The sequence below is a fragment of the Carcharodon carcharias genome, assembly GCF_017639515.1.
Source record: "Carcharodon carcharias isolate sCarCar2 chromosome 27 unlocalized genomic scaffold, sCarCar2.pri SUPER_27_unloc_24, whole genome shotgun sequence".
Classification (NCBI taxonomy): Eukaryota; Metazoa; Chordata; class Chondrichthyes; order Lamniformes; family Lamnidae; genus Carcharodon; species Carcharodon carcharias.
The window spans coordinates 13,582-36,519 of NW_024470640.1; the positions used below are offsets into that span (position 1 = coordinate 13,582).

Genomic DNA, 22,938 nt, shown 5'->3' on the forward strand with positions numbered 1-22,938 from the left:
TCCAGGGTCTGTGTTCCCTGGAGCATCAAGTGTGCCCCTGGCTCTCTAAATCATTCCTTCGGTTTCTGCCACAATAGCCCATCCTCTGAGAATCATTCCCAGGATTTACATTCTGGTACTTCAGAGATGATACAGGTTCTGGGAAGCAATCTCAAATTATTAATTCTTTCGAAATGAAAGTCAATATACCCAATGGAGATGAACCTGGACTGCGTGGGCATGTTGTTGCTGGGCAGATCTGTGTATAAATAGGCTCCTTTGCTAACACCTGGGTTCTTGTTGCCTTGCTATATTTGATCAGCGGGCAGGAAACTGATTGTTCAAGTTCCTGCACAACAGCCACAGATGTTTCCTGTAAATTGCAATGTGACTTACCGCTCCTCCCTGATCATACATTTCTGGGATTCTGCCAATTTCTGTGGCGGAGACATATGGAATGAACGTGTTGTTCAACAAACTGGGAATAAATTTATCTGTTAATGAATCGTTAGGCAATGTCGATCTAAACTGTGTTTCTCATGAGATGATTTTAAGGAAACTGCATTTGTGAATGGCATGTGCAGAACAAGATAAATGCGACAACAACAATACAATGAGTTTGAGAATTTAATTAATTAAGGCCAATTTGACTCTGATAATTGCGAAGTCCTTTTACAATCCTGTGGAAGGAAATGCCAGCTGAGCTGCTATCACACAGATATAAAGAACACATTAACTGCTATAATACCAATGTTTGATTCATTTAATAAGTTCCTACTTTACACCTGCAGTCGGTGGAGTTACAATCCCAGTCTGGAGACTGACTGACTGGGAACTCAAATTATTCACTGAAATGTTAGTACAATTGTAATGGCAGGCTTTATATTTCCATATGTAACTCGTTGGTACAGTTTGTGTTGGCATCTGAACTGCTGAACACAACTGCTTTAATATCACCATAAATTCAATGATTTCTCTTCCTTGGTGAAAATTAACAACATCAAAAAAAAAATCAAACTCGCGATGCCCCAAGTCTCTGAATTAGTGGTTTCAGCCTGATCGATATTGTTTTATCTGCGTTGCTAAATATATCCCCATGGTTTGTGGGATGCATATGTCACATCAATTAGAAAGGTAGGCACTGTGATTTAATTCTCAAATAAATAGGGTTCGGCTGGACTGTGTAGTCTCATTACACAAGACTCTTCGGTGTAAATCTCAACTTATCGCATTTAGAATAGTTCAGTGTGAAATGGAAGAACAGTATTCACACAGGTGAACTGAGATCCAGTGGAACTTTGATTCACGGATGATTGTTTTAAAGAGAAGCTGCACATTTCACGAAGGATTATATCTGAAATTAAGTGATATTACTCCGAAACATTCTATGTCCTAGCACAAATATCATCGCTTTCTCTGGACAAATATCAGTAACATTTGCACCTTTGATCCCACAATTAGGGGCCAATGGAAATAAGAAAGACTTGAAGTTCCACAGTGCATTTCACAACCATAGGATACCTTAAAGCTCTTTACAGGCAAGGAAGATTTTCTATTTCTAAAAATATAATCACCAACGTAGTGCAAGGAAACATGGCCGTGCATGCACGCACAGCAAGATCCAATACACTGCACTGCGATAAATCACCAGATAATATGATTTTGCGATGTTGCCCGAGTGTTAAATATTGGCCCTGGACACAGGGGAGATCTCTCCTGATCTTCCAAATAATTGCATGGGAGCGTTTACGTCCATGTGAGAGGAATTGGACACTAACTCATGTGAGGTGTTTATTGAGAATTCAAAGATTTGCCTTGAATCAATTTAAAACTAAACCTGCTTTGGAGACATAGTATCTCATTCCAAAGGATAATTAGACAATCTAAAAAGATACGTTTGTGAACACGATTATTAATGGTTAAAAATTGTTTATACAGCTGGACCCAGACAGGAAAAGAGAGGAGGGGTCAGGTTATTAACTAGGGGAGGAGAGTGACTCCCATTCTCCAGCTCTGTCTCTCTCTCTCTCTCTCTTATTTAACTCTAGCCGGTATAAATAGCGGGACAGTTCAGCTCCTGGTTCACAATCCGCAGGTGTCGCTACAACAGAGTCACGCTCCCAAGTCAGTTATACCCAGAGACTGCAGAATGGGATTTGCGCTGTGCCTTTGCTTCTTCTTGGCTTACTTCACCTGTGAGTAGCCCTGACTGTATAAGTAATACAACAGAAGTCTGCTTCTTTTCTGATATCGTGTTGTTATTTCATTCACTGATTTGATTGGTATCTAATGTAATTACATTTTTTCCATTCGCTAACAGATGTCCAATCCGCCATCGTGCTGACCCAGCCGGCTTCAGAGACCGCTAAGCCGGGACAATCTCGCAAACTGTCCTGTTCAGTGAGCGGATTCAGTCTGGACAGCTACTATGTGCACTGGGTTAAACAAGTTCCTGGGAAAGGGCTGGAGTGGCTCCTTGTTTACAAAAACCCCTCGTCAACCACATATTACGCGTCTGGAGTCGAAGGTCGAATCATCCCATCAAAAACTTCGTCCACAACTTATATTGAGATCAAAAATCTGAGAGCCGAAGACACCGCGAGGTATTACTGTGCAAGAGACCACAGTGACCTGAACAAGCCCAGAGCTCGTACAGAAACTGCAGAAGAATAATTACAGTGAATCAGAGGTCAGTATTAGCTCAAAATAGATTAAGAGATGTGATTGAACCTAGATTGAAAAGTTACATTTTCCAAAGCAATAAAATGGCGAAGAATAAAAACAAAAACAAAAGACTAACTCTGTATATTAAAGAGCACAGATACGGGTTAGAATGTGCACAACTGACGACCGGGAGCCAAATGGAATTATTGGCAAATTATTGAGTGAATGGGGATAATTTTAGCCCAAAGTTCTGATCCTGAGTAAAACTCTTGGATGAATTGTAATCAAAATACGCAAGTCTTCTGCTGACTGAAAGGTCTTATTTCTTATAGCAACAATCAGTGAGTGAGAGCAGTATATGTGCTTGCTCATGTCACTGTGGTACTACGGGGGTCACGGTGCTGTGTATAGCGAACTCCTCATACAAATACCCCAGAGAGGGACGTTGATTAAATCTGCGATCAGTATCACAGCAGGAAAGTCAAATAAGATAAATATGACCAACAATAAGGGTTTGAAGGAACACTGAATTACGAAAAATATATAAAAGTCTTCGTATTTACTAATTTTGATTGTCTCGCTAAATAGGGGCACATATGTTAAAGGTGTATTTTGATCCGCTTTATAAACATAATGAAGAGTTCTAACTGAAATATCACAGTGATACATTCCTAGAGTATTCAGAATCAGGTTTCTCAGGCCGCTGTGGATTTGAATCTCTCTATGTCACATTTAACAGTCCGCCGCAGTTTCTGACATGGTGCGTCTCACAGTGATACAGGATGGCACAGCCGTTACTGTTAATGCAAAAACCTCGTCGGGGCTAATTGATTGTTTTTGGGTCAATGCATTTTTCTTACTTTACAACTAAATTAAACAAAGCCCTATGTGTACCTGGAACTCCCTAATTGACAGGTTTCAAGAGGTGATAAAGTGTTAATTATTAAATCAATGGTTGTTGATTTCAATGCATGATCATCAGTTACTCTGTGAAATACAAATAAAACATTGTAATTTATAAAGATTTAAAAATATTTCACAATTTTACATTTTTGATAAAGTCGACCATGATTTTACTTTGCCTCTAGGTTCGTAACATTTAAATTAACATTGAAGTTTTCCCCTTGTGTGCAGAACTGTAATTGTGTGAACCAGACCAGCGAATGTAACACTGTGGCTATCTTGACTACTGGGGCCAAGGAACAATGGTGACGGTGACTGCAGGTAAGAAACATGCCTTCATTCTGCGCTGTTGGATTTGCTTTATTGTTTCACATTTCTGTTTATTTTAGTCATTAATGTATTAACCGAAACTTTGCATTCTGTGTTTACAATGTTTCATTTAATTATGCTGCAAAGGGATTGAACAATTCTCCTGCTTCTCGGCAAAAAAATGCTCTGGGAATTTTAAGGACTTTTTTGAGTTATTTGCATTTTATCTGCTGATGAGGATTTGTGCCTGGCTTACTTTAAATACCTGAGTTTTGTTAAACAGTTTGGTTTTTCTACCATGTTTAAAATCTGTGACACCTGATTGCTGCAAGTTTTCTAATCGACTGAAAACATTGTGATTAAAAGTGTTGGCAATAAGATTGTAGACAGGAAGCCGAGTGCTATCAAGGTCAAAATGCCACTTTAAACTATGGGTTTTAAAATACATGTTTACCATTTTTATTTGTGTTTAACTGCGCTGAAAAATATCAATATAATGTTGACCAACGTTCATCTTAAATAAGTGAAATGCTACGATAACTAAGAACAACAGAGTTAACAAATTTACTGCCTGGGTCATGTTTAAATGTAAACAACTTGAAACATTAAAACGCAGTAATATCGCCAGATATTACTAAAATATACAGTGAAAATCAACACAATGCATTAAACATGATGCATCGAAATACAATTCTTCTTCCACTGTTTCATATTTCGCTTTATTTTAATAAATGACTTGTTCAATGAATGCGATTTCCATGCGATGTATTGAGGTTTATTTGAAATGTTGAATCTGATTCTGCTGAAAGGACTTAGGTAATTAAGCAGTTGTTGGATTCAGTCCCTGGCTGTTGTGATTTGGTGTTAAGTGCTGAGGAGAGTATGTGCCTGGGTTACTTTGAACAATTAAAGCCCGTGGACCTGTTTGTTGATTCTACAGCGTGAAATGTCGTGTGTTGGTTATGTACTTAAACCATTGTGAAGGAGGGCTATAGTTATAAAGCAGGTAGGCTTTTTAATCAAGATTGATAGATATATTGATGCATTTTTATTTCAGTGCTAATTGCAGATTCAAAAATTAATATTTTGTTTCCGATATTCCTAATTAATACTTGAGGTAATAATGCAATGTTAAAGTACATAACCAGCAAATTTGAACTGTGATGGGGAGTTAAATGAATATAACTCAAGCGGTTATAACGCGATAAAATTTCCCGAGATTACAACAATAACAAATAGTATTGATAGACATTTAGCAGATAATCTGTGCTATCCACAACTCTGCTGCAAAACGCAGCACAATTAATATCAGCAGAACAAATGCAGAGATTCCAGCAATTTTCATTGTTTTTTTTTAATATAATACACACTGATCGCGCTGCAGTGTTTAGTTCAAACAGGGATTTTAAATTAATTGTTTGCTCCCTGGTTTACACAGGTTGAAAGGTGCTAATTAATTATCAATATTAAATGCATTTTGTAAATTGCAGCAAGCTAACTTAATATATCTGCCGGGTTGCTGAAGCTTTGTGGTGCAGCCAAACAGCACTGTTCCTTCAATTTTGGTGTAGCCCATTATCACTAAGCTAATCTTAAACAGTTTGCAGTTAAGGAATTGCTCAATAATTCTATTCAAGTTCAGAGAAAGTCCGGAATGCATAAGGCGGGAGATGGACAAACATTGCTATTGAAGCAGGTTGGCTTAATTATAAATGTAACTTTTCAAATGAAGAACAACAACCAACCTTGCAAAACTGTGAGATATATGGGTTGAATTAAATGGGAGCCTTTAATTCTCATTAAAATCGTTGTTCGTTTTGCTCGATGAGTTTCAGTGTCTCAGGTGAAGCAGAGGAATTGTTGTCTCTCAGTTCTACATTGATGATTTTGGATCTTAATTTCAATAAGTAACATTATATATTTAAACAGAAAATGCTGAAAAGATACTCAGCAGGCCTGACAGCATCTGTCCATGGAGAAGCAGAGATCTGAAGAAGAGTCATTCGGATTCGAAACGTTAACTCTGTTTCTCTCTCCAATGATGCTTCCAGACGTGCTGAGTTTTGCCAGCATTTTCCGTTTTTATATCAGATTTCTAGCATCCGCAGCATTTTATTTTCATTATATATTTAAAACTCATTTACGTGCATTGTGTGGTTTACGGGAATGACTTGTCGAAGCTTGGCTGTATTATTATCTATGGGAGGCTCCGAAAATGGCGTAAACTGCCAGGGCTACATTAATTATTAAAGATAAAACTGCTGTTGAAATGTGGGTTGATATTTCAACTCCGGGGTCCTGCTATAGTGACTAGAGGATGATGCATTCCATTTTTTATTACCAAGGTGATTACCCGGATAGTGTTTGAACAATTTTAAGTTCCCCACTTATAAATCTATCATATGCAATGCACGTTTAGAACAGAAGAGCTTTTATGTCGTGCCAACATAGCCACAAACATGAAAAGCTGACACGGGTGTAGGCAGAGGAGCACATTCTTATAAAATTTTTGATCATCTTAATTTATTAAAAGTAACATAATATATATGTCCGAATGTGTATGGAATTATTTGTTTAATTTAAGAAGTGTCACCTTAATTAAATTAAGCCTATTATTAACAAGAGACAAATCAGAAGAAGAATAAAATCATTAACTAATTTGGCATAATAGGGTAAAATATCAACAATGTGTAAATTGAGTCCAAGATCAATGCAAATTCATTACAAAAAAATCTCTCAAATGGGCTGCGCTAAGTCCAGGATTAAAGTTAAAACTCATGGTTGGAGCATTTTTAAAATTATTTTCAATTAACTTGGAAAGCAACATGTTTCTTACTCAACTGCCTTCAGCTCCATTGGATATTGCTGTACAATTTAATTAATTACCTTCGTGTTTTGCCTCAGCAGTTTCAATGCTTACAATTAGTTCTGAATTAACGTCAGTGATTAATTGGAGTTCAGTGTAAATATCTCCCGATTTGTTAAATTCTTGCTCTGTTACAATGTCCCTGTTATAGACATCAATTAACCTGAACGTAAATTATTTTGATGTACCTGTTCTCAGCCAAACTAAGGCTGTTGTGAAAACTGCACACAGATAGGGAGAAATTGCGGCCCGTCAAAGGGAGTTTTTCCATTTAGAATCAGCTTAATTTCAGAGAAGTGACGTGGTCATAAATTTACAAAAGTTTTAATCTATTCAAATGGATTAATGGATACTGGAGAAATCTATCTTTAAGAGAATGATTTTTGCATTGTTTACGTCTGTTCTGTTTCTCTGTGTGTGGTCACTGTGTGAGAATCAGGCGCCTCCTGGTTGCTTGTGAACTTTCTGCTTCATTCTCCAGCATTTCAGGAATTCATTTCGAATCATTTATTTAAGAAGTTTTTATCTCCAAGAAAGGTGCAAATCTGTGCTTAAGTTTGAGAAGCTGTCTCAGAAATAATATCAGTACCCCAGTTTGTGCAATTCAGAAGGAATGCAAAGTGTAGAAAGATATTTTATCTGTTCAGTGTTTGTTGTATCAGAACCGGGGTTGGGTTGGTAGTCCAGTCTAAATGCAAGTTTGAACGAAAATTGCAGTATAGATGGTGTTTTAGAATGCATCCCACCATTACTATTCATGAAATACAGCACTTCACAGAACTGTGCAAAGAGAGCTTAGGTATAATTCAACAGTTCTGAATCTGACATGAGAGTATTGGCATTATCAATGTTCAAGGAACTTTAATTAGTATCAAGCATACTGAGTGCTCCGAAATAAGTATGCAAAAGTAAATGATTCAATTCCTCCAATGAATTAGCTGATCGTTAATTTAATGTACATTTCATTCGAAAAAAAAGCCAAGTTTGTGAGGAATGGATGATGGTTGAACATTTTCAATATCAGATAATATTTGAATCAGATTGACCTGATCTAAAGCACAATTTCAGGACAGTTAAAGGAAGTGACTGTAACGTTACCTTCTGCGATATAATCGAATCTGGAAATAAATTGTGCACATTAAATGGACAGTATAGTGCCTTACTCCGTGTCTCATACAAACTACGGTGGGAATGAAAGCTGGCAAAATATGAATTTAACTTAATTCAATGCACAACCCGATCCCAAGCGTCCTAACGGTATTTGATGAACTATCATAGAGGTAGGTTTACTCTTGTTCTAAGGGCTTTACTCGGACGATGGGTTTGATGTGGAAATTCAATGTTCTCTCTTCTATCTAATCAGTTCAGTCTGTGAACTGTGAACATTTGATTGGGCAATGTAGATGAATCGCCGTTATCTGCCCATGTATCTATTCATGCATCCATTTTTCCATCCATCGATGCAAAGATCGACAGATTGATCGATCTATCTATCTAACTATCTATCTGTATCTCCGTCTCTCTCTGTCTCTATCTGTCGATCACTATCTCTATATCTATCTCTCTCCCTTTCTATCCGTCTATCTATCTATCGATCAATCAATCAATCAATCTATCTATCTATCCACCTGCTTATCTGTCTCTCTATCTATCTATCTATCTATCTCTTTAACTTTCTATCTCGAACTATCTATCTCTTTAACTCTGCCTAACTATCTATTTAACTCTCTTTCTACAGATCTATATATCTCTTTAAATCTCTGTCTAGCTACAAACCTATCAACCTGTTTATCTAACAAAAGTAGTTGATTTTAATGCATTATTTCTAAACATCATTGAAGATTGGCAATTTTGGAGAGTTAATTCGAAATTGTGATTGGCCGAAAGCCAACTGTTCATGCTATCATTTGGTCTCATTGATCAACTCTGGGTCATGCTTTATAAAAGTGCTAAAAATTTGTAATTAATGAAGCTAGTCGATTAACCAGTCGGAGTTACACAATCTTTAGAGCAAATGCTGCCAAGCAATATCCAAGTTTATCCCCTGAAAAGAACAAAATATTGATCATGAAACTATAATAGATTAGTATAAAAACCTCTCTGGCCCACTGATGACCTTCATGGAAGATAATCAGCCATCCTGGCCCAGAGATAGCTAAATGTTACTGCATTAAATTAGTCATTTTCTGGTGATAAACGGTTGATAGTAAAAAACCTTAAGGGAGAGCTCAGTGGAAATAATGTGGAAAGGTCCAAAGTGAAACAGTTTGAGGAATGATTGATGTTTTCCTCAACAGAGGAGCAAGCCTGGAGGAAGCCCAGGTTAAAATATTCCTTATTTAACTCGCAATTATGTAGCCTCATGTGCAGAATTTCCCTTTTCCGACTTGCGCCTCATCTTGTGTACAAGACTGGCCATCATGGCGGCGTGTCCCGTCGGGCATATCAACTCGTAAATGCAGTTTATGACCGGGATATTTTGGAAATAAATGATACCAATCTTAAACATCGAACAATTTGCTTATTTCATAAGCACGAATCAAATTTTTAACTTGTTCAACTGACACTTCTTTCCCAGCGACACCGTCTCCTCCCACCCTCTACGCTCTGCTCTCCTCCTGTGAACAAGCAAACACTGCCGGCTCCGTCACCTACGGCTGCTTGGCTGCGGACTACTCGCCCGAAATCACCAGCGTTTCCTGGAAGAAAGATCAAGAGACGATCACAGCTGGATTGAAGACTTACCCATCAGTGCTGAACAAGAAGGGAACCCACACCCTGAGCAGCGAGTTAACCATCACCGAATCCGAGGTGGGAAGCAGCAAAATCTACTGCGAGGTTCGAAGGAGCGACTCGGTCTGGCGGAAGGAAATGCCAGGTTCGTGTTTTGGGATGCATAGGACGGCACTGGCGGGACAGGGTGAAGGGTGAACGTGGTCAGCAAATGAGTTATGTTCAAATTCTGCATCACATGGCTTAGAATGGATTGAGAATATTGCGTATTATTCAGGTGCCCATATCACACTAAGTGTATTGTGGATACCTCTATTCTCCACATCAAACTTAGTGGATTGTGTAGAGTTCTAGCCTCCGCATCACACTTAGCGTGATATGTACAGCTCTGGTCTCCGCATTACAGTTATTGCACTGTGGACAGTTTTGTTCTCCACATCACAACGTAGTGTACTGTGTATAATTCAGGTCTCCACATCACAATAGGTGTACTGTGTGCAGTTATCCCCTCCATATCATACTGAGTATACTGTATGTAATTCTCGTTTCCATGTAAGGAGAATGCTACAGGGCCGTTGCAATAGGAGCTAAACTATTTACAAGGACGTTGCCAGAGCTGATAGGTTACTTCTGTCAAGTAACAGCGAATAGGCTGGTGGTCTATTCTCTACAAAATAAAAATTTGTGGTGTGACCAAATAAAGGTCCTCAGACTTCTGAAATAATTTGATAGATTAGACAAGAATTAGAGCTCGTGTTTAAAACAGAATGCTAAAAAGAAACGATTGGCTATTCCAAATCTTCTTTATACAAAGAGTGAGCAGAATGTGGGAATTCCTGTAGGTGAGACATTACCGAGACTCTGTTCAGGGGAATCTGAACAAATACATGAGGGAGATTGTAAAGGAGATTTTCTTTTTCTACTGTGAGGTGAAATAAGGCTAGAGGATGTTCGTGCGGTCCTAAACTCCAGCATTGAACTATGGGGCCGGCTGGCCTGGTTCTGTCCTTTGGATGTTATGCAAATAGTTTTACAGTTTTTAATTGTTTGGTTTGAAGCAAACCTAATTCCAAATAATATGTGTTTTCTTGCAGGTATTGTGGTGCATCATCCAACTGTTCTCCTCACCGTGAGCTCCAGTGAAGAAATCACAAGCAGCAGATTTGCAACCATCGTCTGTTCAATTGTTGATTTCCGTCCAAATTCAATCAAGGTGAAATGGCTGAAGAATGGACAGGCCATGGCCTCGGGCTTCGTCACCTCTCCCGGCTTTGAAGTGAATGGGAACTTCTCGGCGACCAGTCGGTTGACAGTCCCCGGTGGGGACTGGTTCAGTCACATGCTCTATACCTGCCAGGTGACTCATAAAGGGGTCACTCAAAGCCTAAACATCACCAGACCTGAGGGTAAGAGACATAACATGAGAAAGTTCAAGACCATTCTTGGCGTCAATCACTGTCCAAACCAAGAATTATTTTGGAATGATTAAAAGTCAGAGAATGTGTCCTATTTGCCAATTTGCCCGTTTGTGTTTCCTTCCAAAGGAAACAAAAGCACACTAAAGAAATCCTATCATTTATACAACATCTTCCCCAGCATCGGATACTCCCAAAACACTTAGCAGCCAATGAATGACAGTGGAAATGTGCTCATTGTCGTAAAGTAGATTATTCAGCAGCGGTTTGCTGCACAACAGTCTCCTAGAAACTGGAACAAAATGCTGACAGTATTTATTTATTTATTTATTTCATTCTACTTGTTGAGGGACACATGTTGCCCAGGAAACAGATACACTTTAGCTAAGCATTTCGAAAGTCGTCTTTTCATTTTTATTTCAGATTTCCAGCAATATTTGGCTTTTGGTACTAAAGAACATTATTGGTTTTGCTGTTGGCGAGGGTTCAAACCAACTCAGGAGGTATGGGAACAAGGAGAGAATGTCAGAGAGTAATAGCAGGGAAAATGAATTCTGAGAGAGGCAGTTAACACTAAAAGAGGGAATAGCCAGTTAATAGATGGAGTCGGGGTAAGGGAGCATGCAATGAAGTCTAAATCAGCAGTGCACAGCATGTATGTGCATACACAGAATATAGTTAATAAAATTTGGGCGTTACAGGCACAGATTGTCTTGTGATGTTAGGGCGATATTGGAGACCTAATTTAAGGAAGGGCAGAATTGGGTGTTAAATATTCCTAGTTACAAGATGTTCAGAAAAGACAGGAAAAGACATAAAATGGAGGCGGGGTCATTGGGGCATTTTTAGTTAAGGAGAGTATTGCAGTACTAGAGAAAAAGGATGTGTCAGGCCATTAAAGGACAGAACCAATTTGGCTGGAGCAAAGGAGTATAAAGGGTGCAATTACTTTGCTGGGTGTAATGTATAGACCGCAATAGCTAGTGGGAAGATAGAGAGGAGCAAGGAAATAACAGAGGTGCAAACATCATCGGGTAGTCATAACGGTGGGGGGAGGGGTACATTACCTGAATATATACTAGGATAGTGGTACTGTAAGGGTCAATGAGGGAGCAGCATTCCTAGATCATACTTTGCAGAATTTCCTACAGCAGTGTAAAGTGCAAGGAGTAAGAAGGCACTGCTAGACCTGGTTCTTGGGAATGAGGTGGGCCAAGTAAACAAACCGATAGGAGGGGAGCATTTAGGGTACAGTGATCTTTGTATCATAAGGTTTAGGATGATGGTGGAAAATTACATTGATCAATCCAGGGTAAGAATAGTCAACTGGCAGAGAGCGGACTTCAGTGGGGCAAGAATGGGCCTGGGCCTGATAGACTGGAACCAAAGGTTGGTGGGAAAAACAGTAGCTGAACAATGAGCTAACTTCAAAGAGGAGATGGTTTTGGTACAGTCAAAGTATGTTCCCTCCAAAGGGAAGGGCAGGAGAAACAAATTTGGAGCTCCCTGGATGGCAAAGGAGATAGAAATGAAGTTAAAGAAGGGAAAATGTGCGTATAACCGGTGTCGGGTAGTAAGTACATTTGAGAACCAAGCTGAATACAGAAGGTTCAGATGGGATGCGTAAAAGCCAATACGAGAAACAAAGAGAGATTATGATAAAAGACTGACAGTTAACACAAAAGGAAATCCCAAAGTATTCCATTAGCATATGAACGGTAAAAGGGTTGTAAAAGATGGAATAGGCCGATTAGGGATCAAAAAGGGGATTTACCCATAGAGGCAAGAGGCATGGCTGAGGTGTTAACTGAATAGTTTGCAGCTGTCTTTACCTACGAGGTAGATGCTGCCCAAGCCATGGTGACAGAGGAGGAAACGCAGTCACTAGAAGGGTTTAAAATTGATAAGCAGGAGGTATTGCATCAGCTGTCGGCACTTAAAGTGGATAAGGCACCGGGACTGGGTGAGATGTGTCCAAGAGTATTGAAGGAAGTGAGAATGGAAATTGCAGAGACGCTGACAATAATTTTTCAGCGTTCCCTGCATTTTGGGCAGGTGCTGGAGGACTGGAGAATTGTAAATATTACGGCCTTGTTCAAAAGATTTTGTAGAAGTCTTCTCTGCAAATGCAGAAGAGTCAGTTTAACTTCGGTGGTGGGGAAACTTCTAGAAACAATTTTTCCGGATGGAATTAATATCATATGGGATAATGTAGATTGAGTAGGAAGAGCCATCATGTATTTATTAAAGGAAAATCCTGTATAACTAACTTGCTGGAGGTTTTTCAAGAGATAACAGAAATGGTTAATGAGTGCAAGGCCGTTGATATGGTCTATATGGACTTCCAAAAGTCTTTCGATACAGTGCCACACAACAGACCTGTGAGGAAAGTTATAGATCATGGAATTAAATGGACAAAAGCTAAGTGGATAAATATTTATATATATAAATGATGCAGAAATTGGTTTGCAGGGGACAGTTTAAAGGTTTGTGGACGACGCAAAACCTGGAAGAATTTGGGGAAATGTGATGTCACACTGACAAAGTAGGGAGCCCCGGGCCCTAACAGTTGATGTTGAAGTCGGTACCTCTCAGAATACAGTACTCGATCAGTTCTACATTGCTGGTATCAGCTACACTTGTGATCAAACATCTGGAGTGGGGATTGAACCCATGTTCGTTCTGAATCAGAATCCCCCTGTGTCCAGGTTTCCATCAACTCTGAAAACATGGTTCATTTTGTTCAAAATTTGGACATTGAGTGATGAATCATTGGTTTTACTTTTATCCGAAATTGATTGATCATATTGTAAATAGGATCGGTGTCTGCAGGCCTTTACTGGTGATTGCCCACGACTTCTATTCTGACAAAGATGTGCACTTTATTTCTCCTGCTGTTTTCAGACTGAGCAGCGCTGATAGCAGTTTTTCATAGTCTCGGCTGCCTTACTTTGAGTACGAAAGTCTAATGAGTGATCGAATTGCGGTGTTTCGGTTAATTAATGCAATTGGAAGTGGAGAGAAAATGTTTATTCCTCCAAATTAGAGATAGAATAATTCTGAGGAAGGTGATTGTGGCAACGTTTTCCTCACACTGTGAAATATTATCACTTTCATTTTCCCCAAGAATTTCTGAGGCTGGGAATCAATTGACATTTCAAAAACAGAGATTAACATTTTCTTTGAAAATGTTATCGCACGTGACAGAACGGAGAGGATAAATGGGTTTAAAGCACACATTATTCTTACCGAGAGACATAGAGAGCTGAATGGTCTCCTCCTGCACTGTTAGCATTCTATCATTCTCTGATTCCTTGATTTCGGGACAAGTGATAATCTGTCTATAAAAAAATTGTACCTGAATTTATTCACATCGTTGGACTGGCATTTGGTTTATCCAGTCCCAGTGGTTCTGGCTGGAAATACCTAGGGAATGTTATGGAGTCTCCCGGAATTATTGCAAGTCACTGACCTTCAAATAATGAAGGCGTTAACACGACAGGGGCAGGTCAAATAAATATTCCCGTCGTGAGAGTGAAAGCTGTATACCGGGTTTCTGATTCTGAAGATGATGTTTTGGTTGACATTCATTTCTGCTTCACAGTTTCCGACTGCACCGATCCCGTAATTACTCTACAGCCGCCGCCAATAGAACAGGTCTTACTGGAGGCGACAGTGACCTTAACCTGTATCGTTAGTAACGCCCCTTATGGGGTCCTCGTGTCCTGGACACAAGAACAGAAGCCTTTGAAATCAGAGATTGCTGTCCAGCCGGGAGAGGATCCTAACAGCGTGGTTAGCCACCTGAACATCTCAACACAAGCCTGGCTGAGTGGGGCTGAGTTCTACTGCGTGGTGAGCCATCAGGATCTGCCGACTCCTTTAAGAAATTCCATCCACAAGGAAGAACGTGAGTGGTGAGAATGAATCAATAAGTGAGCCAGTGTGCAAATTCCCACTGTAAGTTTAAGAGCCAATAATTAGTTTACAGTGCATTATTGAGCTAGTCTGATTGGTAATTCCATTAACTATAACCCCCAGGCCCGTAAATGATGCATTTCAGCAGTAAATTCATAAGTAGGTGAATGAACAAGAAACTGTACTGCAGGGTTTGATTATATAATGTGGGAAGTGCTTGGTGTGGAGTTCAGACACCAGCACAGAGCTGTTCGGCCGAATGGCCTGTTACTGTTACTAATGAAACTTTGCAGTCCAATCCCACATATTCTCAGAGTAAATGATTGCATCCACATCTGCCCCGAGCTAGAAAGCCAGTCAGACCCTAAAGTGGAAAATGGAGATGTTGAAAAGTCAAAATAATACACATTTCTCTCACATCTAACCACAGGTGCCATTGTCCCTGGAATTGTCCAGTTTCTTTTGACATTTATTGTAAATTTTTTGCAGCTAAATATCCGCGGGAACCGTCCGTTTCTGTCCTCCTGCCCCCGGCTGAAAATGTCTCCGCTCAGAAATTCATCTCCCTCAGCTGCTTAGTGAGAGGTTTCTCCCCCCGAGAGATCTTCGTCAAGTGGACTGTCAATGACAAGCCGGTGAATCCGGGGAACTACAAGAACACCGAGGTGATGGCGGAGAACGGCAATAACACCTTCTTCATGTACAGCCTGTTATCCATTGCAGTGGAGGAGTGGGCCAGCGGCGCTTCGTATTCCTGTGTGGTGGGACATGAAGCGATTCCCTTGAAATTCATCAACAGAACGGTTGATAAATCCAGTGGTAAACCGAGTTTTGTGAACATTTCCCTTGCACTGATGGACACTGTTAATTCTTGTCAATGAGAATCTATCGCTTACATTTCGTACATTAGTAGAAATAATAAATATATTCCTCCAATTGTGAATTAAATACACAGCCACTTAATTAATTGTTTTTTCTAGTTTTGCTAATGTTAGGCCTGTTTAGTTGATGTCGGAAATTTACAGGTCTTAGACCCGAGTCTTGTGCAATCAGTGCTCCCAGCTCAGATACACCCTGGGTTAGAGACAGAATAAAGCTCATTCATTACCGAATTCTGCAAAGTTACTTCACCAACTTGCCCCTCGCTGAGGTGAATTCTGACAATTTCCCATTTCCCACAAGCACACACAGCAGCAGCATTTAGATCCCATTGTTCCTGCTGCAATTTTCGTCCATCCATTCAAACTTCTACCAGCCGGATGTTGCTGCATCACACCGACTGGGAACAGAAGTGAGGGTCACACGGGAAGGCGAAATGTATCTCCACTTAGCCAACATAGAAAGGAGGGAGTGCATTAGTTAATACAATGTACCTGCACATCGCCAACCGGATGAGACAACTGGAGAGGAAATTGTTTAGCCAACGAGAGGGAGTGGAGAGCGGAACATTAACTCACTAAACTCCCAGTCCGAGAGCAGAGGGTTTAGTAGTGAAAGCTGTCTGTGTTATGGGATCAGATACAAGGCGGCTTCTAGCTTCCTGCGCTCAGGTTGTAATCTTCAGTCATGGCAAACATAGTGCAACATGATGTTTTTAAATGATTTTCAATCTCTTGTTCTTGTAAATCACAAGTTGCTGATGATTTTTCAAAATGCAAAACTGAATTGCTGATTCCGTCCTTCCTATTTTTCTTGTTCTGTTTCTAATGTTTCTGGGTACTTCTGTTTAATTGCTGCATTCTATCGCTTGATCACACATTGAACCCCACAAAAAACACAGTAATACACAGAATGGCGAATATTGTTCTCCATCGATCATACCTTCATGGTCAGGCCACGCTATTGATGTTCAGTGATACATGGAACAATTATAAAAAAACACACACACTGACACAAGCTCATAAACACACACACAAACACACACACACAGGGATGAAAAGACACACTCTTACATGCCCTGGAACAAGATCACCCACACACACACACACGCACAGACACACAGACTCACACGCACACACAGCAACACACACACATACGCACACACACTGATTGACATACATGCAAACATGCATAAACAAGCACACACATCCACACACAAACACACATGCGAGTGCGCACACACACAAACACACACATGCACACACACACACACACACACACACACACACACACACCCACCCACACACACTCAAACAAAGACAGACACAGACATCCTGGCACAAGATCACGCACACATACATACTGAGACTCACATATTTACACACATACACACACACATACACATACAGTCAAAGACAGGTTCACACACACCGTTGCACAAGGTCTCTCACACACATACACAGACACACACACACACATAACAAAGGCACACACGCAATCTGACACATGATCTTACTCTTTCTCTCTCTCACAGACAAACATACACAGCGACACATTGACACAAACACATGCACACACAACCAGTGACAGGAAAATGCACACACTAGTACGTAAAATACACACACACATATGCATAAACACACACACACACACGCAGAATTACACACACACACACACAAACACATACACACATTCAAACACACACACACAGGCGAAGACAGACTCACATGCGCCCTGGCAAAAGATCACACATACACTCACACACACACAACAAAGGCACACACCCAATCTCTCTCCCTCTCTCACAGACAAACAAACACAGAGATACACACATGCACTGAAACCAAACTGCATACACACACATACACAAAGGCAGGCACACACCCACACACACAAAAGCAAACATGAACAAGCATACACATCCACACGCATGCACACACACACACATGCGCACTGGATCATGCTTGCATGCCCTAACAAATAAACACAGACAGACATACACAAATGCAGACAAAAACACGCTGCCAGACAGACAGAGAGATACATACATACACACACACACAAACATACGTAAACAAACACACACATCCACACACACACACTCACATACACACACAGATATTGACACAGACAGGCACACGCACATGGACTTACAGACAAACACATGCATATACGAGCACACATACAGTTCTACACAGACATACACACATTCAGATACATATACAGGCAGACAGACACACAAACACACACACATACACAAACTCATGCACACACATCCACTGGATCATACACACATGCCCGAACACAAAAACACAGACTGCCATTGACACAGACAGTCAAAATTACACAGACAGATACAGAGGCACACATGCATGCATACATACACACACACAAACATATACAGACACACACTTGGATTGACACACACACACACACACACACAGGCATTGACACAGACATGCACACACGTGCGCACTCACAGACACACATGCATAAACGAGCACACATACAAGCATACACAGACATACACACATTCGTGCACGCACGCAAGCAGAAAGACAAACGCACCCACACACACACTGGATCATGCACACTTGCCCAAACACATAAACACAGACTGACATTGACATAGGCAGACAAAAGCAAGCAGCCAGACACAGAGGCATCACACACACAAACATACATAAACAAGCATACACATACACACACACACACACACACACACACACACAACCACACACACCCCACTGGATCATGCACACATATCCGAGCACATAAACAAAGACAGACACACACACAGACACACAAAAGCACACAGCCAGACACAGAGGCACACACACACATACAAGCACGCGTACAAGCCTATGTAAACAGGCACGCACATCGACATACACACACAGATATTCACACACACACACGCACACACACACACATTTGGATAGACACAAACACACAGACATTGACGCAGTCATGCACACACATGCACTTACAGACATACACACACAGATGCATAAACGAGCTCACATACAGGCAAAACAGAGATACTCACATTCTGGCACACACGCAGGCAGACAGACACACACATAGACACACACATGCACACATACATACATAAAGAGAAACACATGCTCACACACATCCAGACACAAAATCACACACACACACAAGTACACGCATACACACACAATCACACGGGCATATATACATACCCGCACACACGTATACACACAAACACACGCACACACACACACACACACACAAACACATGGACACATACACACATATACAAAATGAGTCACACAACCAGAGCACACAAACACACATCTAAATGCACACCAACACACTCTGATAAATATACACACACACAAACACACACACAGGCAGAAGATCACACACACACACAAACATGCACAGGCACACAGAAACAAGCACACAGTTTCATACATAGGCACGGGAAAAGAGGAACACGTACACAAACAGGTGCAAGCACAAGCATACATATACACACAAACTGACACACAGACGCATGTACACAGAGCATGTACACACAAATGCAAATGCAAACACAGACCCACACAATGATAAACATGCACAGGCATAAACACACAAACAAACCCACACACACAAATACACACACACACACACACACACACACACATGCACGCACACTCACAAGAGCACACATATGCATAGAAAATATGCAGAAATGCAAATTTACATTAACACACCATACACATGCACAGATGCAACCTCACACTCAGAAATATACACGTAATCTCGACAAACAGACAGACACACACACAGACACGCGCACACAAAGGCAGGCATCTAAAAGCGCAGATACTCTCTCACACACATGCACTCTCAGTCACACACATGCAAATGAGTGTGCGCAAACACATGCAAACACACATGCATGGATACAAACAACAGACACAATTACAAAATTACACAACCCCGTAAGCAGACTGAGACAGGACCTGTTAATAAATGCACGAACATGTTCATTACTATGCTTCAACAAGCATAACAATATAGAATTAACGACACACTATCGTACACAATAGTGCACATGCATAGTCATTTCTACACATACATTAAAAATTGGCACACGGGCACACAGACAAATAGATGAACAGACAGTAACATTTTCACAAACATAGAACAAGAGCAACTATGAATACATTCACGGACTCAAAATAAAACAAAGACATATAAACACACGCCTTAGTAAACATAGACACGTAAACATGCATTAACACATAGCCAGAAGCATCCCTAAAGGCACGCCTCAACGCCCATGGGGGCACAATCACTGACATATCAAACTTAGAACATAAAAAGTCACAATATCAGATATATTAACAGGCATGGACGTAAACAAACTCTTTAACACAGGTATTAATAAGTGAACATAAACATCAACGCACATAGACACATTACCAAATGATACACATTCATTAACAAATGAACAAACATACACACAAAGGGGGGCCACACATAAATAAGCATATCAACACTCATGCCACATGAACACACACATCAACGCTCATACAACAGGGCACACAAACACAGTTAAAGGCAGAGCAAGAGATACTCGTGCACATATACGCAAATATTTAAAAAGCACAAAAGCAAATGCCAGGCTATAGACGAAAGTCTCTTTCAAATGTTTTTTTAAAGGACACATCTTCCAAAAATTGCTGGGAACACATAAAGAGCCAGGAGACACGCTGAAGCAATATTCCAAATCATAAAATGATTTAAGTTAATTATGTGCCAAACATTACCACCACAAATAAACAAACAAGATCAAAATTCACATAAGATATCTAACAGAGTTCAGAGTCTTGGAATTAATAGCTATCAGTACTTATCATTAAAATAATTGTGATCAATTAGCAAACCTCCTGCAATTTCCATCATAATATAATCCAGTGATAGGTCGTACTAAATTCATCCAAAATAAACTGGCATCGAAGGAATAAAAACACATTTTCCAATAGGGGCAGGATGAGAAATGTATAGTGAGAGCAGCTGTGGAGTTAATAACAGACAGAGCTTGTTGAGAGTCACTTATTCATTAATAGATATGCATTGAAAATTTAATTACTGAACAGATCAAAAGCCTGAGGAAGATAGAATAAAATTAATATATATATAAACAATAAGGCACCCTCGATTAATAAGAATGTAATTAGAATTTCTCGGTTATATCCCTGTAGATTCCACAGATCGCATCTGGATTGAAGACAATAAGGACGATAACGGGAACATCTGGACAACCGCTTCCACATTCATTGTCCTGTTCTTCCTGAGCATTTCCTACAGCACTGCCGTCACTCTGGTGAAGGTGAGAGGATTCAATCCACTAACACTACAATCTGACAGAAGAGGTTTGAAAACTTTATAAATATTTGAACAATTAAAAAATATAAATAAATGCACCAGATCATAAACATCTGCTTCATTATTTTCTCCCTCTTTTACAGATCAAGTGATCGGTTAAATTTGGACCCCGTAGCTTTTCGTCAGCTGTTCAGATCTCTGTGTTCCAATTTCAAATATGTTCTCGTGGTGATCCCGACCTTTAACCGAACCTGTAACAGTATTTCCGTTTTCCTGTATCAATGTGCGAGATGATAATGATTGTAATGTAATTGTAGCATCTAATTTTCCTAGAGTTAGGATTTCAATTATAATTAAGTAACTTTTCTCATTCCTTATTCACTATGGCCCTCTTCCCTTTCGTTGAGCCGCTGTTTTCTCTTTCTGATCTTAATTCCAGTGGTACATAAAGTTTACCAACTCAGAGCGCATGTGTTCTGTTCCCAACGTGACCTCAGGCATTATATTCACTTCTGTTGACTTTAAAATAAACTTTCCTGTAAAATATTCTCTGAAACTACTATTAAATCTGGAATGAAAAGTGAACTAACTGTGACTTTGCTGAATTCCTTTCTCCAAAGCCCATCGACGCCGCTCCATTTTCCCTATTACACATTTCTCACAGTTTGACCAGTCCTGTCTGGGATCTTTTTGTACCCAAGGCCCCATTGCGCCACCCATCGTCCCATCCGTGTAAGGAGACCTTTACCTCTGCCTGTTTCTGGCTATTGCCTGAGGCGGAATGATTGAACAGGGAGGGTCACCTCGGTGATTTCACTCTGGACGGTCACAGTCACATGTCTGGCAATTACAAACTGTATGGTTCGGCTTCATTGGAGGCTGATACACGACAGGAAAGTGGAGCGGAAAACGTCCTTTACAATACCCCATCAAACACTCCAACGGTTGGTGCAGCCAGGGTTAGAAACAAGGTAAAGATCCCTCTGTATTTTCCGATTAAACACTTTAAAGGTGGTGATGCCACAGGTTAGATATATAACACAGGCAGAATACGTGGCACAAACCAAGGGGCGTTTCCAGGGACTAGGGCGTATCTGGCACTGATAGCTTATTAAGTACAAATCCTGCAAATTATTACAGAGCTTTAGCTCTATTGGACATACCAGGGGTCAAAACCGCGAAAATACTCAAAGGCGGGGTTCAACGTTATGCAGCAAGAAACCATGAACACGGGGCGTGTTCTCAGATCCTGGGGCCGATCGGATACTGAGACTCGAGCTTCGCATTTTTTTTTGAAATATAGAAACAGACATAGCCCGCACCTCGCCCTGCCCCACCCCTTTCTGTTAAGCATATACACGGTCCTTATTCCGGTAAACACACACTGACTCTCCACTTCCACCTTTACTGTTAAATCCATTAGCCCTGTCATTCTCCCTTCTGCTTCGATAATGAACTGTCTCCCTGATCAGCTCATTCCCACTAATACCATCTCCCTGAACTCACTGAACATCGTCCCAAGGATCCTCTCCCCCTGCTCCATTCCCTCTGAAATCAACTCCCTGTACTCACTGCACAGCACCCCAGGGGTAAACACAGAAAACACTGGGACGCTAGTAGGCCTGATAGAATCTGTGGAGGATGAAACAGAGTGGACATTTAGAGTCGTTATGACCTTTTTTCAGGCGGACTCGAACATTCAACTCTGTTTCTCTCTCCTCAGATGCTGTCAGGCCTGCATTTTTGTGTTTGTTTCAGATTTCCAGAATCCGCGGTATTTTGAATTTATCACTCCAGGGATTTCGTTCCATCTGCTTTATCGTTTCGTCAGAAGTTCCTTCAAAGCCTCCAGACCTCTGGAATATCAGCAGAAGTTTCTCTCCATCTTCTATCTTCCAACAGTTTCGCTCTGAAATGGAGCCG

General features: G+C 40.5%; 2 gene segments (V, D, J or C); both read left to right on the top strand.

Annotated features, from left to right (window-relative positions):
• Nucleotides 1–2,079: 2,079 nt before the first annotated feature.
• Nucleotides 2,080–3,856, top strand: LOC121273916. The segment is given in 3 exon segments: nt 2,080–2,174; nt 2,300–2,668; nt 3,778–3,856. Coding segments are annotated over 2 exon segments (399 nt in total).
• LOC121273915 lies at nt 3,787–21,442 on the top strand. The segment is given in 7 exon segments: nt 3,787–3,867; nt 9,300–9,599; nt 10,549–10,860; nt 14,474–14,779; nt 15,277–15,606; nt 20,892–21,019; nt 21,159–21,442. Coding segments are annotated over 7 exon segments (1,404 nt in total).
• The last annotated feature ends 1,496 nt before the right edge of the window (nt 21,443–22,938 follow it).